The sequence below is a fragment of the Salmo salar genome, chromosome 27 (assembly GCF_965601325.2).
Source record: "Salmo salar chromosome 27, fSalSal1, whole genome shotgun sequence".
Taxonomy (NCBI): Eukaryota; Metazoa; Chordata; class Actinopteri; order Salmoniformes; family Salmonidae; genus Salmo; species Salmo salar.
Genome location: NC_138317.1, coordinates 37940834 through 37960000, shown reverse-complemented (window position 1 = coordinate 37960000; position 19167 = coordinate 37940834). Strand labels below are relative to the sequence as shown.

The 19167-nt window shown below is 41.0% G+C and overlaps 1 protein-coding gene across 3 annotated transcripts in view; it reads left to right on the top strand.

Moving 5' to 3' along the window:
• Positions 1-1504: 1504 nt before the first annotated feature.
• LOC106589004 (zinc finger transcription factor Trps1) overlaps positions 1505-19167 on the top strand; it is a 211392-nt gene continuing 193729 nt past the window's right edge. The window contains exons 1-2 of one of the 3 annotated variants that reach the window (XM_014178623.3): positions 1505-1804; positions 8617-8911. In XM_014178623.3, coding sequence (XP_014034098.2) covers positions 8899-8911 — 13 coding nt within the window. In that variant the 5' untranslated portion in view covers positions 1505-1804; positions 8617-8898. Of the gene's footprint in view, positions 1805-1926; positions 2105-8616; positions 8912-19167 lie in introns of those variants that run through there. The other 2 variants (XM_014178625.3, XM_014178624.3) reach the window with 2 other exon arrangements.

Genomic DNA, 19167 nt, shown 5'->3' with positions numbered 1-19167 from the left:
AGTGTCTTAGACCGCTGCGCCACTCGGGAGCCCTTGTAGGGGATGAGGAAACCCTGTTCACTGGAACACATCAGATTGATTGATCACGTGGTTTTATTGAAGAGGCAATAAGAGGGGCTATATTTAACCAATAAGGCCCGACGGGGTGTCATATATGGCCAATATACCACAGCTAAGGGCTGTTCTTATGCATGATGCAACGCAGTGTGCCTGGATACTGCCCTTAGCAATGGTATATTGGTCTTATACCACAAACCTCCGAGGTGCCTTATTGCCATTATGAACAGGTTAACAATGGTGTTAGAGAAGTAAACAAGTAGTTTTGCGTCATACCCGTGGTATATTGTCTCAAATACCACAGCTTTCAGTCAATCAGCATGCGGGGCTTGAACTACCCGGATTATAATAGTATTTATATTTATTTCAAGTGTGGTGTGCACGTAGAGGCTTAAACCCACAGCATGTAAGAGCTCCCTTTTCTTTGAAGAAAAAGTCACATATTTTTAGCCCTGTAATCCCTTGGAATATAAACTCTTCACTTCTAGTAATGTTAACATTATGAGTATAGAGGGTGCAATATAGAGCCTATAAGCCTTGCCTTCTAGAATCTAGAATTCTTTGTTTTTACACTGCTGCTACTCGCTGTTTATCTATGCATAGTCAATTTACCCCTACTTACATGTACAAATTACCTCGACTAACCTGTACCCCTACACATTGACTCGGTACCGGTATGCCCTGTATATAGCCTCGGTATTGTTATTTTCTTGTGTTACTTTTTCTTTTATTTTTGACTTTATTTTTTTTAGTGAATATTTTCTTAAGTCTATTTCTTGAACTGCATTGTTGGTTAAGGGTTTGTAAGTAAGCATTTCACGGTAAGCATTTCACACCTGTTGTATTCGGCACATGTGACAAATACAATTTAATTAATTTGAGAACTTAATAAAATAGAGTAACTCGGCACAAACTAATCAATAAGGACATTGTGAGATTAGAAGATCAATTGAATTGGGTTATCATGGTGTATAGGGCTAAATCTTAATTTCAGTCTGGAAATAATTATATAATCCACATTTAGTCTTGGAAATCTGTATAACCACAATATTGTGGTTTGTTGGAATTGTGAGGATTTTTTGACTAAAGAAGATATGTCTATCATCGAAGAGTGATATAGTATACCAACACATTATCCCCATAACATAACTCAGAAATAGCCAAGTCTAATGAACATATAATATTTTGTATTAGACATTGGATAAAATAAGATCGAGAGATTACCATCAGCTACCTTATTATCTGTAACATACTCATACTAAATCACAGAGTCATATCTGATGAATATTAGATCGTTTCAGATAAACTGGATAAACGGTTGACGTGTAATTATTGCGTTATATGTCGGTGCTGGTTAGTGAGGCGCCTCTGTCCCTTTAAGAGAGAGCGGTCTGGGGTGGCGCTTTCCTCCGCAAGGGCTTCTTGATATTAATAGTGTTGGTGTCTTGAAACTGACGTAATGCTTGGAGTCTGAGGTCCTGTCAAGCGATAACATTTCTGATAAAGAACTGAGATCACTGCAAACTAATCCTCCTTTTCCATCCAGACTCAGGCGTTTTAAATATTATACACAGTCACCCTGATTCCACGTGCACAGGCGAGATTTGAAATCGTGTATCCCCTGTAACAAAACAATTATAATAGCCTTCCCGAGATCAACAAACAAACAACACAAAGACGGTTCATGGCTTACGCCAAAGCTCCACCATCTTTTAGACTGCAAAGACTATTGCAATTTAATCAACAGGTAAGGACAAACTGAATCAATGCACGTTACTAGCACAGAGGCGAGCAATTAGATGTGAATCTACAGTAGTACCAGAATGCTGATCGCTTTTAGCGAATGTTATGTAAGCGCTAAGGGATTTCATGAATCAGTTGTGAGCTACTTTGCTGTGAGAGAAAAAAAAAACCCAGCAGTGCTTCTCGGATTTCACATGGCATTTAGGTTTTGTTGGGTCAAACGCATGAGAAATTGAAATTGGCTACTTGCTAGAAGCAGAGGGGGTCACGTATTGAGAAGGAAGAATAACATGAGTTGCAGTAGGTTTGTAGCTTACTTTCTCCTTGCCGTTTCATTTAATCATTTGATTTCAGGGTGTTGTAGCGTTCGTTTAATTATTGTAAAAGCGCGACGCATTCTAGATAGGTGTTGGGGACAGAATAGCGCTATCTTCTTGACAATATCTACTTTTGTGTCTGCACACACACACACACACACACACACACACACACACACACACTGATAATATGAGGATTTTATTTGGCGCATCGTGTGTTTCTGTTTTCATTGTTCGTAAAGAGAGCGCATGGCAGAGGTTATATTAAGTTACAATGTAGCCTAATTTATTGAGTTTCTGAAACTTTTGTATTTATTTCGGAAGTGTATTGTTGAAGTTGAATGATTCATGTCGAGAACTGAACAACGTTTAACACACAATTTTTGAAAACTTTCCGTAACTGTGATGTTCGTCAAAGATAAGAAAACGCGTAGGCATGGCAACACACTTGGGTCTGGAGAATATGTCAACTAACTACAATGAATGAGGCACAGCTAGGTTGGTTAAATTGCAAATTAAATATATTTTACCAGTAACCTATTTTCCTAAACTTTCCACATTGCATTCTTGTGCGGTCGAAGTTCTACGTTTTGGTTGTTAGAATGTTCAAGTCGTGTTGTGATTTTGTTACAAACAAGTGTAACAAAGTGCTGGGAACTTTATCAATGACTGATCACTTGTTCATTATTCAAACGTCATTATAAACTCGGTGGTTCGAGCCCTGAATGCTGATTGGCTGACAGCCGTGGTATATCAGACCGTATACCACAGGTATGACAAAACATTTATTTTTACTTCTCTAATTACGGTGGTAATCACTTTATAATAGCAACAAGGCACCTCAGGGGTTTGTGCTATATGGCTTATATACCACGGCTAAGGGCTGTGTCCAGGCACTCCGCGTTGCGTCGAACTTAAGATCAGCCCTTAGCTGTGGTATATTGGCCATATACCACACCTCCTCGGGTCTTATTGCTTAAGTATAGCAGGCCACTTGGAAAAGTGAGTCATTTCCATATTCCAATCCATGTGGAGGGGATTAGGCTATATCTCAAAGATGACACTGAGGTGCAGTGTGTGTGTGTGTGTGTGTGTGTGTGTGTGTGTGTGTGTGTGTGTGTGTGTGTGTGTGTGTGTGTGTGTGTGTGTGTGTGTGTGTGTGTGTGTGTGTGTGTGTGTGTGTGTGTGTGTGTGTGTCTGTGGAACTCAAAGTTTAAACTAGCATGACTGGGCATCATGATGAAGCAGCTCACTTTGCAGAAACTTAACTTAGCTTTTCATAATGTTGTCATAAAGTGTTATAAAGATAATATATTTCTACCATTGTGATACCTGCTTTGTTGCTTTAGTGAGGAGGTGAGGTAGTTTGGTTTGCTACTCAGCTGTTGGGGCAAAGTGCTGCTTTCAGAGGCATGTAAAACTTTCTTACTAGTAGTGCAAAACAGTTACACTAAACCCTCAGTGTGTGTATGAACTTGATAGATACATTGTAACCATGGACATTGTAGCGAATAACCCCCTAAAGGTCTGGACCTTTTCCTTTTAGACATTGTTTCTGTCCATCTAAACTTACTATTTTTCAGTTTGTAAGAAAATATTATCCGAACACAACTCTAAATGACCAACTTTTCAGGTTCACTTAGACTTGGTTTGTAGTTACATTGTTAGGACAATTTTATTTTTTACATTACTCAAAATTCCCATGTTGGCTCCAGTAGATGCTTTGTATTCTTTCCCGTAAACTGTGAAACCAACCAAGCAGCCTACACGGCACCATGCGTCAGGAAATGTCACTGATTCTGTCTATGATTCTGTCTATGATTCTGTCTATGAAAGCCCTCTTGTCAGTGAACGTTTTTTAATGACGTGGCCAAAGCAAATAAATGCTTTCCATCATTCGAAGAGGGTAGAGAGAGGTTAAGTTAAAACAGAGTCTCAACAATGTATAACAATAGGCTAATTATTTATCGTATTGGCTACCTGTATGTCTTATATACCAATTATTTATGTTGTGCATGTTAATATCAACTTAATAGTGATAACACACACATGCATAAATTGTATTTATTATACATTAATATATATCAAAGTATCTGGCCGCAAAAATCCACTTCTCAAAGTCAACTTTGTCCTCACTGTAGCCGTGTACCTACAACTGAATCTGATTGATACGCGAAGCACTTCGCAAATCCTTAATTAAGTTTACACTGTGAAATGTTTTGTCACAATAATCCATTGATGTGCGAAGCCACTCTTTAGTCTCATTTTCTAAGACAATATTCGTTTTGCTTTTTAGTAATTAGAGAATTATGGAAAAACAAAAGACTTAACATCAGTATTCTGTAGTGTTTACTACTCTATACAAGGACTGCTTCTTTCAAAACGGAGGGAAAAGATCCACATGGTTAGTTTGACAAGAGCTGTGTGAAGTCTCTGCTGAATTGCGGTAGGTATATCTGAAATGTAAATGGTTTCCCCATCTGTGAGTTCTTTGGAGGGGGGCTGCAGTAGATCAGCAGTGTATAGGGTAGGAGCTTTATGGCTGACGGATGGATTTGAGTCTCGTCGGTAGGAGAAAGCAGCAGTGGGTGGTTTGTATTTGTTATACATGGCTTTAGAGTTTGCACAAGTTCTTCTAGGGTGATTTTTCCCCGAATCGCTGTGAGGCCAGCCTCTCACTTTGCGGTGTATCTTTGTACCAAATTCCACATGTAGGTGCTGCTGTATAAATACATTATTAATGAAAAGATACATATTTTGAAGCCTCATGAAATAAAACAGTTATGTATAATATAAAAACTGCCAATGTCTTAAAATCCTAAAGGAGATGAGAAAGTTAACTAGAGCAGATTAAACACATCCTTGTCTCCCTGAGAAACTTAACTAGAGCAGATTAAACACATCCATGTCTCTCTGAGAAATTTAACTAGAGCAGATTAAACACATCCATGTCTCCCTGAGAAACTTAACTAGAGCAGATTAAACACATCCATGTCTCCCTGAAGAAACTTAACTAGAGCAGATTAAACACATCCATGTCTCTCTGAGAAATTTAACTAGAGCAGATTAAACACATCCATGTCTCCCTGAGAAATTTAACTAGAGCAGATTAAACACATCCATGTCTCCCTGAAGAAACTTAACTAGAGCAGATTAAACACATCCATGTCTCCCTGAAGAAACTTAACTAGAGCAGATTAAACACATCCATGTCTCCCTGAAGAATTGTAGACGTCGAAGATCCTAATGTAATTTGAGACGTAGGCTATTACAGAAGTTAGGTCAAATTGTGATACATTTCTTGATGAAGATTTAGATTTGTTTTGTTGACTCAGGCACCCTTCATTGCCATTCAGCAAAGTTGAGCATTTTTCTGGAGGCGGTTGTATCTCAGTGAAAACATATTGAAATCGAAAATGAGCCTTAGACATACTGTATAATATCTGTATAGTCATTTCTCACCGTTGTCTAGGAAACCCCCCTAATATTCATTCACTTAAATAGACAAGAATAAAGGCCCGCTCACATATATTTTCTCACTTTGAATGTTGTTTTTGCTTTTAAAACAAAAAGCGCTCTATGGAACACACTGGTCTACTGTGCCTTTAAATATTCAGTTTAATGCTTTTGCAAGTGACTAGACACCTTCCCTGGTGGCTTGATCCGTGCAACCAGGAGAGGCAGGAAACTTTCGATTCTCTTTAACCCGCTGACATAATTCTTACGTTTACTTTGAGAGGATGGACAGGAGTAATTGGTAGTGTTAAAAACTTGTAATAACACCTCAGAATCACCTTGGCAAACAAATATACTGAACAAAAATATAAACGCAACATGGAACAATTTCTAAGATTTTACCGCGCTACAGTTCATGTAAGGAAATCAGTCAACTGAAATAAATTCATTAGGCCCTAATCTATGGATTTCACATGACTGGGAATAAAAATATGCATATGTTGGTCACAGATACCTTTAAAAAAAACAGTCAGAAAACCAGTCAGTATCTGGTGTGACCACCATTTGCCTCATGCAGCGCGACACATCTCCTTTGCATAGAGTTGATCAGGCTGTTGATTGTGCCCTGTGGAATGTTGTCCCACTCCTTTTCAATGGCTGATTGAAGTTGCTGGTTATTGGCGGGAACTGGAACACGCTGTCATACACCTCGATCCAGAGCATCCCAAACATGCTTAATGAGTGACATGCAGGCCATGGAAGAACTGGGACATTTTCAGCTTTCAGGAATTGTGTACAGATCCTTGCTACATAGGGTTGTACATTATCATGCCTAAACATGAGGTGATGTCGGCGGATGTATGGCACAACAATGGGCCTCAGGATCTCGTCATGGTATCTCTGTGCATTCAAATTGCTATCGATAAAATGCAATTGTGTTTGTTGCCTGTAGCTTATGCCTCCCCATACCACTCGCCACCATGGGGCACTCTGTTCACAACGTTGACATAAGCAAACCTCTCGCCCACACGACCCCATACATGTGGTCTGCAGGCCGGTTGGACGTATTGCCAATTTCTCTAGAAATTTTTCAATTTCTCTTATGGTAGAGAAATTAACATACAATTCTCTGGCCACAGCTCTGGTGGACATTCCTGCAGTCAGCATGCCAATTGCACGCTCCCTCAAAACTTGAGGCTCACTAGCAGAGATGTAACCAAATTTCTGAACAAAATCTGAGAAAAATAAGCTTTTTGTGCATATGAAACATTTGTGGGATCTTTTATTTCAGCTAATGAGACATGAGACCAACATGTGATTTGTTGTGTTTATATTTTTGTTTAGTATAGCTTTTCCAGATTTGTGGGGAAATGGGTCCAGGGTTAGAGTAGCCTATAATAGTTGTTGATACAGCTTATTTTTTTCTTTCTATTTGTTTTAAAAAGTCCTTCCCACTGACAGTTGCTGATCTAAGACCTGTAATAGTTCATGTATTTCACACAACTGTTGCATTTAACAGAATAGTGTTTTACATATATTCTGAGCAACAGGCTCTTAAAGGGATAGAAAGTAGGCCTTGTTCTTGAGGCTAATTGGGATCTGTGATTAATTTATTTATTATTTTACGTTTATTTAACTATTTTACCCCGGCCAAACCCTAACCTGGATGACCCTAACCCAATTGTGCTCCGCCCTATGGGACTCCCAATCACGGCCGTTTGTGATATAGCCAGGAATTGAACCAGGGTCTGTAGTGACCCCTCTAGCACTGAGATGCAGTGCCATAGACCGCTGCGCCACTCGGCCCCCCCCCCAAGTGTGTTCACCTGTTAAAGCAAGTCAGTATTTGAACTACTAATTTCCCCAAGGAAAAAAAGTGCTTGTTGTACCTCCTCCAGTCATATGGATGGGGGTGGCTTGTACTGGGCTCTGTATGCAGCAGTGGCTTATGGTGTGGTTTGGGAAGGTGTAGTGATGTGGGCCTAGACACTTTCTGTTTTATATTAGGGATAAATCAAGAGGCCTACGTTTCCAGACCTGCTGTCTGTGTCTGGTAGACATTTCTTGTAGGTTTAGATCAGGAATTTCCCTTTATCACACAAGGATCCTCACCTCTTTTCTACACCAGACTTAGAAATTGTGTTTGTGTGTGTTTGTGTTTTATCTTAGGATTTCCATAATGCACTTTGGGCTAGCTAGCATAGAAATTCCCTTAACCATCACCCAGACACAGATAAACCTATTGATTAGGAGCAGAGTAGGCAAAAAATGTGGTCCTCTCCTCTCCTCTCCTCTCCTCTCCTCTCCTCTCCCTCCTCTCCTCTCCTCTCCTCTCCTCTCCTCTCCTCTCCTCTCCTCTCCTCTCCTCTCCTCTCCTCTCCTCTCCTCTCCTCTCCTCTCCTCTCCTCTCCTCTCCTCTCCTCTCCTCTTTAGAACTCTGATGAGTCAGTTTAGCCTCTGTGTTCATGATCTGTCTATCAGGGTGTGTTCTTTATTTCCCCCATTATTGTTCAGTGTTTTTCTACTGTAGTGGGCACGGCAAAGGCCATTACATCTCAGACAGGTTGGACAGGATGAGTCGTCGAGAAGAGTTGGAGAAAATAGTGTTCCTGGGGAAGGTTTGTTTTCCTGTATCCAATTAGGTTTGCCAGAGGGTGTGTCGTACCGTCAGAGCTCCTATTCATTCATGAGACCGACAGCCCGGCAGTTTGATGATGCCTTGCACAGGACTGACTCTGATTTGTAATGACCGCGTCGTTAATTGTTTTTACTGATCATTGTTCTCTCTCTCGAAATCACATGGAAGGCAAAATGTCGGTCAGTATGGCCTTCATACGTTTTATGACTTTTTATAGCTTTTTAACTCGTTCCAGTTTCCAAGCTATTGTTTTGAGACAACTTTTGAGGTTTACTTGCATGTTTGATGTGCATATTTGGGGTACATTTTAAGTAGACTTTAAATAATATATTGTGTTGATTTCACCTTTTTGTGCTTCCTTGATTTTTACATGTGTTTTCTTTTTTTTATGGGGTGTGATTGCAGAGAGAGAAGCATTGTGATGTGTGCTCCAGTGGAACCCAGGACTGCTATGACCTGTGACCTCTGAAGACACAAGTGGAAGAAGAGAGACAACTTTTACAAACTTCAGAAAGACCCTGCCAACAACAACAAGACCAAAGAAAAGACAATGGAATAAATTAATCTTCAGCATGGACGTGGAATAAAGGATACCTCAGTCAAGAACCAGGGCAAGGACCCTGGATGTTGTTCCTGTTCTGATAGTCTTTCTCCCTGTGGAATCGGTGCTGATAATGCGCTAACCCAATGCTCAGCAGAGGTATGATCTCTCTTGTTGTAGGCCTCAATATACACAGATTAGGCTTAGAAAAATGTGAATATTGTTTCTTTTCACGTAACTTGAAATGGTTTCATGTCAGCCGAAACCCAAATTGAATAGGCTGAAGTTATTAAAGAGTGTAACGCTTTATTTCAATCTTTTTCAAAAACCGATTCACAGGCGGGGTTCTCAAAATATATTTTATTGAACTATAGCTTAATCCTCGTTGTTGTGGAGTTGTTTTGCTCGGCTCTATCCTTTTTAGCAGTTGTATGTTCTTAGCTGTGGTATATTCCAGTGTTTTGATCTTGTATTGAAGGCAGTACCATCTGTATTTGTAGAGCTTATTATGTGGAATGTTGTCTATATTGACTTAATGTTTCGACCGCCCCCTGGACCACACACATGCTCATGGTACGTTCTCTGTTCACTCTGCTCTTGTCTAGATGGGTCAACTGACAGTTTTATTGTCTGTATCTTTATGATCTGATCCTTTACAAAACGTTCCAGGAGGTTGTTGCTATAAAGTAGGTTTCTACAGTGTTGTTACAGCTTAGTCATACCTAACGTTTATTCATACTGAGACACAAAGTTACTGGCAGTACATATAGATAACAGTATTTCATGTTATTGAGAGATGTAACAGGACTCATACCTGAAGTTAATCTCATACTGAGACACAAAGTTTCAGGTGATTTTGCAGGGTAGGTAGTACAAAGTTTCAGGTGATTTTGCAGGGTAGGTAGGAGTAAGTTACTGGCAGTAAGTATAGCCTAGAACAATATTGCATGGTATTGACAGATGCAAAAGGAGTGCTGCTTTGCCTTTGCCTTGAACTGCTGAGGAATAATTCATTATGAAGATAGATGAGTCTAATTAGATGTGAACCAACACCTGTCATCTTTCTTAACAGATCAATTTGCCTCGCATTAAACCGTATCCTTATTTATGCCTGTCTTTTGGTCAATGCTTGCATTGCCATCAAGTGGCAGGTTATCACTCTTGATAAGGACACTACAATATTTCAACATTTATGGTAATGAATCAATAACTGCGGTGTTTGTTTTTTGTCACAAGGACTCAGTCATTTATGCTGTTTCTTTCTAAATCCTCAGCGACAGTACAAGTGTTGTGCTCTTTGCTGTGCATTGCACTATGGCATTGAAAAGCAATGAGCACAGAAATCTAATACTGTCATTAAGTTTGGAAAGTGTCCACACAGCTGGCGGTTTGGACTTCCTTACAGTTGAGATACGTCACCTTAAGTGACGTATCTCAAAATGTGTGCCATACTTGAAAATGTTCTCTTCATCCAGATCCGAATATTAAACATGTGATAATTAACAGCTATTACGAGAACATTTCTTTGTTAACGCTGCAGAAACGTTTTCTCCTGACTGTCTAGCGAGTTCAGCAGATTTGTATAATGTTCAATATATGCTATCTTTTCCCATCCAGACTACTCAAAACAGAAAATGTTTCTGAACTTGAGAAATAACGTTACCTCTGTGTTATAATGGGCTTAACGTAAAGCTTTCAGTTGGTTCTTAGAGCTTTCAGTTGGTTCTTAGAGCTTTCAGTTGGTTCTTAGAGCTTTCAGTTGGTTCTTAGAGCTTTCAGTTGGTTCTTAGAGCTTTCAGTTGGTTCTTAAAGCTTTCAGTTGGTTCTTAGAGCTTTCAGTTGGTTCTTAAAGCTTTCAGTTGGTTCTTAGAGCTTTCAGTTGGTTCTTAGAGCTTTCAGTTGGTTCTTAGAGCTTTCAGTTGGTTCTTAGAGCTTTCAGTTGGTTCTTAAAGCTTTCAGTTGGTTCTTAAAGCTTTCAGTTGGTTTTTAGAGCTTTCAGTTGGTTCTTAGAGCTTTCAGTTGGTTCTTAAAACTTTCAGTTGGTTCTTAAAGCTTTCAGTTGTGTTTCATAGAGACAGCTGAGCTATTATTAACAACCAATGAAACATGCATTCAAGTGTTTCGAGTGTTATTCTCATGATCAGCTCAGCCATAGAAAACATAGGCCCAAAGAAGAAAAATACAAGATTGTTTTGAATACTTATTTTTTTGTGTTATTTACCCCATCCTACATTTACCTTGGTAGATGTTTGTAAAAAGTGTTTGGCTTGCGTCTAGATGTTAGGCTAAAGTACATGACCTGTATGTGGGACATCAGGTATAGGTTAGGTGGTTAGTGGATTTGTTTGACATGTTATCTGAGCTGATTCAGAGTACTGAGTGTGAAGTCATCATCCTGATAGATGTCTGAGCGGAGGCCTGTTGCATAGTGATATGTTTTAGAAATCATCATATGATATTAATGTTATAATCATTACAGGAATACTGACTGATACTTTAGAACGCAGGTGATTTTAGAGGACCGATAGTGTGAATACCCTAACACACTCCTTAACCACTGTAGCTGGAGTGGTTACCAGTGACTTTCAATCTGGCCTATTCAGACTTCCTCACACAAACAAACGTTTCACATGAAGCTTTAAACCATGATACGGCCTCAACTTGAGAAATGAGCTGTTTCTGTAACTTTTCTGCCCTTTTTCTGAAGGATAGCAGCTTTTAGCGTCAGAAGTACAAGGTTCATTAATAAATGCAGCCTTGATTTGGGTAATATTATACAGATGAGGTTAGTTGTCAGCACAGTGTGTCTGTAGGAACAAGCCTCAGTGATACAGTATATGATGTGTCAATGGGTTTTGAAGGACGCGCTGTGCCAAATGATTCTATAATGCTTAGATAAAATGTCTTAAGAAGATAACATTTTTCACGGTTCTCTGGTGTCTGGATAAATATTTCTGGTTGGGCAGTTCTGCTGCTGCTCTATGGCATAGCGGCCCAGTTGTTTTCACTCCATCTCAGCCAACTACTGTTGCTCGCTCATGTCCTCAGTGGTTTTTTTTCAACCTTCAAGTACATAGTGCCATTTCAGGCCATTTTTCCCTCATGTAATATTTGTGCATTTTTTAAACCCCTTAAATTCTAGTCAGGTATAGTATTTGTTTCTACACAATGCAAGGCAGATGAGCTTTGGATATCCATTGTTCTTGGTTCAAGGCTTAAAGTCTTTGTGATTGCTTCATACCACAGAGAATTTGCTCATATGTCCCAGAACACGATGGAAATCACACCTGTGTTACTTGGAACATGTAGTAATTGGAGAAGAGTATTATCATTACTCAGAGCAAGATTATTGTCTCTTTGACTGCTGAGTAGAATTGGAACTCTGGGCGGCCATCTTTGTCTCTCTGTCACTTCGCAACGTTATCCAACATCACCAAGTGAAGCAATTATGAACCGCAGCAAGAACACTGACTTGTACCCGGCATGTGGTTGTAGTTGAAATGATGTCTTCTGAAAGAATAGTGCCATTAAAGCTCAGACACATGGGCAGAATTGTCAAACGTTTGTCTGCCAACAATACTTAGCACTTCTGAACAGTATCGGCAGTCAATCTCTTTTGTGCTCACACAGCAAAGACCTTAGAAGTCGTCAGCCACTCAGCCTTGTTAAAGAGTAACTTTCATGAATAATCGTTTTTTCATCTAAAACCAAATGTTTTAGACTTAGTTATAGTGAAACACATAAATTCTGTTCTTCATTTTGACAGGTAGTTGCAAAAGTATCTATTTTGGTATTTTAATAGTAAATCTAGCTCTTTTTGCCTGTAGCAGTTCAACTCTACCATTGAAATTGTGATCAGTCAATCAAATGTATTTATAAAGCCCTTTTTACATCAGCTGATGTCGCAAAGTGCTGTACAGAAACCCAGCCTAAAACCCCAAACAGCAAGCAATGCAGATTTAGAAGCAATGCAGGTGTAGACCACTCTCAAGATGTGCTGGGTGGTACCACCTCAAGGCTAACTATAAAAGCAGGTGACAGCGCGCCTTATTTGGCAATGGCCTTGGTAAATGGAGTGTGCCAAGATATTTTGCATGATGTTTCCTTGACTAGACTACTGAGGCTATTCAAAAGGCATTAAGGCAGATTTCCACAAATTATCAAATTCAACGTTTTTGCTTACCGTTTCATACACATCTATGTGCTTTTACGAAGAAGAAAGCACATGTAGGCTATGAGGATTATATGTTTATATTCGTAGCTACATCCATAGATGACAATGTTGGTCATGTCAGCTCGTTAGATTTTTTCCCCAACCACTATGAACGATTGGTATCGCCGTCTGCTAAGACAGTTTGCTCATAGTTCAATAATTGTGAGTTCTAATTTACAATATTCATTTCGTGCCCACACACTTTTAATTGAAAAGTGAAAGCATAGCTGTGAAGGGGGGTTGCCCTGGTAGTAGTTGTAGGTTTTTATACAGTACCCAAGACCAGTCTGTGAGTTACATTGACCACAGGAAAAAGAGCTACTGCGTAAATACTTTAATATGGGTTGGATTGAATTGAGCCCCTAATTTTCATTTTCAAGGTGATGATTGCACTTTTCTTCCCAATACAGCCCAGATTTAAACATTTTGTTTGCATCCCATGGGGGATTGAACCTTACACTGCAAGTGGCAGTAGATGTCAGGAAGTCATTGTCTTACCACTGTGAGCCGTATTTGCTTGTGATGCACATCATTTTATTATCAGAGCGTGCCAGTGCACTTCTGGTATGTATGCTTTAGTGAAAAATTGTTGGGATCAGGTACAGCTACGTTTACCCACCCCCCCACAATGAATATTTATGAGCAAGTTCCCCCACCCACAACTTCTCACCTGAATGCATTTTAATTGTAATTTTTTATTGAATGGGTTGGACAAAGGCTGAAACTGGGGTTGAGTTACCTTTGAAAATACTCCAAACTAGAAGGTGGTAGTAGCATTGCTTGCCAATGCATACCCATGCATATTGCTTAGGAGTGTTTAGGATTATCTGCGCTAATGTTGGTGTTTTGTAGAACTTCGTTGTTTTACCTTGCCAGTGGGATGTGCATTGTGTCTGTGCACTGAGCTAGCTACCATCTCATAGCCTACATTGCATATGAAGTGTGACTGGCTCATCCATAGATGTTCTATCTTTCCCCCTTTTTTTTGGTTGGCTTCGTGCTCTCTGATTGGCTCAAAGTCAAGTTGTTGGCCAGTGACGAGCATCTCTGTTATAGTCAGTCGGTTCGTCACTGCCGGGTCGGTACCCAGCAGGTAGCTCTTTTCATCTAACAAGAGAAGGAACTGTGATAAGTCTATCGGCAGTCTATCGGCAGTCTATCGGCGGTCTATCGGCGGTCTATCTGCGGTCTATCGGCGGTCTATCGGCGGTCTATCGGCGGTCTATCTGCGGTCTATCTGCGGTCTATCTGCGGTCTATCGGCGGTCTATCGGCGGTCTATCGGCGGTCTATGGGCGGTCTATGGGCGGTCTATGGGCGGTCTATCGGCGGTCTACCTGCGGTCTACCTGCGGTCTTCCTGCGGTCTACCGGCGGTCTACCTGCGGTCTACCTGCGGTCTATCTGCGGTCTACCGGCGGTCTAGTCGGCGGTCTACCGGCGGTCTAACGGCGGTCTACCGGCCGTCTATCTGCGGTCTATCTGCGGTCTATCGGCGGTCTATCGGCGGTCTATCGGCGGTCTATCGGCAGTCTATCAGCCGTCTATCAGCAGTGAGATTCTCGGTGTGCTGGTGGCTGATTACGCCGTCATCTCCCCCTCATTCTCATGCACCTTATTGCAATAACCCTGAAACCCACTGAACTAATCTAATTAGTTTGAGAACAAGAAATTATCCTGGGTCATTTGCAGAATGCTAAACAAGAGAGCGATTCATTCTCTTGTGGCATTAAAAAATAAATGGGTAAGTGCAGGCCTGCCTGTTGTTTTTAGTGGATTGCTTCCACAAGGCCTGCACCATATGGTGGTGGAAACAAAGCCCCAAAAGGGGCAAAGAAAAGGGGGACGGGCGCTGCAGTGAAGCTGCAAAAACAAAGTATCTTGAGTCAAACCCCCTTCAATTAAAGAATATTTTTTTTGTGCGTCTAAATGCAGATGCAAAAATGCCAGCCGTAACTAAATGGACCCGACCACATTGTTCACACATAGGATGAGTCTGGTCAGGATCAGCACCAGAACTGTATTGAGCCGCTGGGCCACAATTCCAAACTGTACATTGTTGAGGAATTCTGCGTTGCCAGGCTATTTTTGGTGGGGCTCCATTTCAGGTTGCCAGGTGACAGAGATTGCATTCTTTCCTTGTTACATGACTGCCCATGATCCTCCAGGTATCCTAGTCACAGTATCCTCTCTCGCTGGTCACTACTGGAATGTCATGTGGCCAGTAGTAGCCTGATGTGAAAATATAACTTGTTAAATACTGACCTGGTGCAGTTGAATTTACGTGTGTCCAAAGGCAAGTCTCTTCACTTGCCAAAGCAATTAAGAACCGTAAACACTCTTTCCTGGTGGGGTTGCTTCCCGAAACCCTCCAAATGATCCCCTCTCAGCCCAACACAGTCTGCTCTCCACAGAAAGGCCAATTCACAAGTCTAGGTGTTGCCACAACATGGAGAAGACGAGCATTACGTTTGACCATAGTCAACCTGGTTGAAAAGCCTTCTTTCTTTTGCAAATTGAAGGTTTGGGGTAGAGGAAGCTATTCGGAGTCTGTCAGAGTAGTCTGCTGTATGTGTGGCTGCTAAACTCAGAAGCCTCAGAGTCCTCTCCCTTTACATTAGGGGTTATTATTCATCTCCCTTTACATTAGGGGTTATTATCCCTTTGCCTTTACATTAGGGGTTATTATTCATCTCCCTTTACATTAGGGGTTATTATTCATCTCCCTTTACATTAGGGGTTATTATTCATCTCCCTTTACATTAGGGGTTATTATTCATCTCCCTTTACATTAGGGGTTATAATCCCTTTGCCTTTACATTAGGGGTTATTATCCCTTTGCCTTTACATTAGGGGTTATTATTCATCTCCCTTTACATTAGGGGTTATTATTCATCTCCGTTTACATTAGGGGTTATTATTCATCTCCCTTTACATTAGGGGTTATTATTCATCTCCCTTTACATTAGGGGTTATAATCCCTCTCCCTTTACATTAGGGGTTATTATCCCTCGCCGTTTACATTAGGGGTTATTATCCCTCGCCCTTTACATTAGGGGTTATTATCCCTTTGCCTTTACATTACGGGTTATTATCCCTTTGCCTTTACATTGCGGGTTATTATCCCTTTGCGTTTACATTAGGGGTTATTATCCCTCTGCCTTTAAATTAGGGGTTATTATTCATCTCCCTTTACATTAGGGGTTATTATTCATCTCCCTTTACATTAGGGGTTATTATTCATCTCCCTTTACATTAGGGGTTATTATTCATCTCCCTTTACATTAGGGGTTATAATCCCTTTGCCTTTACATTAGGGGTTATTATCCCTTTGCCTTTACATTAGGGGTTATTATTCATCTCCCTTTACATTAGGGGTTATTATTCATCTCCCTTTACATTAGGGGTTATTATTCATCTCCCTTTACATTAGGGGTTATTATTCATCTCCCTTTACATTAGGGGTTATAAACCCCCTCCCTTTACATTAGGGGTTATTATCCCTCGCCCTTTACATTAGGGGTTATTATCCCTCTGCCTTTACATTAGGGGTTATAATCCCTCTCCCTTTACATTAGGGGTTATTATCCCTCGCCCTTTACATTAGGGGTTATTATCCTTTTGCCTTTACATTACGGGTTATTATCCCTTTGCCTTTACATTGCGGGTTATTATCCCTTTGCCTTTACATTAGGGGTTATTATCCCTCTGCCTTTAAATTAGGGGTTATTAATCCTCTCCCTTTACATTTAGGGTTATTATCCCTCTGCCTTTACATTAGTGGATATTATCCCCCTCCCTTTACATTAGGGGTTATTATTCCTCTCCCTTTACATTAAGGGTTATTATCCTTCTGCCTTTACATTAGGGGTTATTATCCCTCTCCCTTTACATTAAGGGTTATTATCCCTCTGCCTTTACATTAGGGAATATTATCCCCCTCCCTTTACATTAGGGGTTATTATCCCTCTCCCTTTACATTAAGGGTTATTATCCCTCTGCCTTTACATTAGGGAATATTATCCCCCTCCCTTTACATTAGGGGTTATTATCCCTCTCCCTTTACATTAAGGGTTATTATCCCTCTGCCTTTACATTAGGGAATATTATCCCCCTCCCTTTACATTAGGGGTTATTATCCCTCTGCCTTTACATTAGGGGTTATTATTCCTTTGCCTTTACATTAGGGGTTATTATCCCTCTCCCTTTACATTAGGGGTTATTATTCATTTGCCTTTACATTAGGGGTTATTATCCCCCTCCCTTTACATTAGGGGTTATTATTCATTTGCCTTTACATTAGGGGTTATTATCCCTCTCCCTTTACATTAGGGGTTATTATTCCTTTGCCTTTACATTAGGGGTTATTATCCCCCTCCCTTTACATTAGGGGTTATTATTCATTTGCCTTTACATTAGGGGTTATTATCCCTCTCCCTTTACATTAGGGGTTATTATCCAGATGGAGTGTGTATCAATCTGGATTGTTGGCTGATGTTTTCTCAGTGTGTTGTATCACGGTTACAGACAGTCCTTGACAACGGGCCTTAGCTGTATTTAGGAGGATTGTAGAACCCACAGGAAAGTCTCACAGACTCACAGACACCTGAACCCCTGAACCGCATTAGGCGGTAGAGACAGATTATGTTCTATATTTCTCTGCTTCAAACTACACCACATTACCAAAAGTATGTGGACACCTGCTCATCAAACATCTAATTCCAAAATCATGGGCATTAATATGGAGTTGGTCCCCCCTTTGTTGCTATAACAGCCTCCATTATTCTGGGAAGGATTTCCACTAGATGTTGAAACATTGCTGAGGGGACTTGCTTTCATTCAGCCACAAGAGCATTAGTGAGGTTGGGCACCTGATGTTGGGCGATTAGGCCTGGCTCGCAGTTGGTGTTTCAATTCTTCCCAAAGGTGTTTGATGGGGTTGAGGTCAGGGCTCTGTGCAGGCCAGTTAAGTTCTTCCTCACCAGTCTCGACAAACCATTTCTGTATGGACCTCGCTTTGTGCACTGTGATGCTGAAGCAGGAAAGGGTCATTCCAAAACTGTTGCCATAAAGTTGCCACAAAGTTGGAAGCACAGAATCCTTTAGAATGTCATTGTATACATTAAGATTTCCCTTCACTGGAACTAAGGGGCCTAGGCCGAACCACAAAAACAACCCCAGACCATTATTCCTCCTCCACCAAACTTTACAGTTGGCACTATGCATTCGGGCAGGTAGCATTCTCCTGTCATCCGCCAAACCCTGATGTTGAAATGCGGGGCAGCAGGTAGCCTAGTGGTTCGAGTGTTGGGCTAGTAACCAAAAGGTTGCTGGATCGAATCCCCGAGCTGACAAGGTATAAATCTGTTGTTCTGCCCCTGAACAAGGCAGTTAACCCGCTGTTGTTTGGACCTCGGTAGTGAGTGTTGCAACTGAGGACAGATGATTTTTATGCATTTCAGCACTCCCGTACTCTGAAAAACACCAAAAGAAAGATGCCCAGGGTCCCTGCTCATCTCTGTGAACGTGCTGCAAGGAGACATGAGGACTGCAGATGTGGCCAGGGCAATAAATTGCAATGTCCGTACTGTAAGATGCCTAAGGTAGCGCTACAGGGAGACAGGACGGACAGCTGATCGTCCTCGCAGTGTCAGACCACATGTAACAACACCTGCACAGGATCAGTACATCCGAACATCACACCTGCGGGACAGGTACAGGAAGCAACAACAACTGCCTGAGTTATACCAGCAACGCACAATCCCTCCATCAGTGCTCAGACTCTCCGCAATAGGCTGAGAGAGGCTGGACCGAGGGTTTGTAGGCCTGTTGTAAGGCAGGTCCTCACCAGACATCACTGGCAACAACGTTGCCTATGGGCACAAACCCACCGTCGCTGGACCAGACAGGACTGGCAAAAAGTGCTCTTCACTGACGAGTCACGGTTTTGTCTCACCAGGGGTGATGGTCGGATTCGCGTTTATGGTCAAAAGAATGAGCGTTACACAGCATGACTAATCAGAACAAATACATATCACATCAGACAGTAATGGAGGTTATTAGAGGTTAAATAAGGTACTGAAAATAATTGTATGTTCTGCTAGTTCTGCTAGAAACATATGTGCTATATTTGTGGTGGTGGTGGTTGGCTTATCATTCTGGGAGGAGCTACAGTGTGAAGCTTTATCAAACTTATTAGTGAAA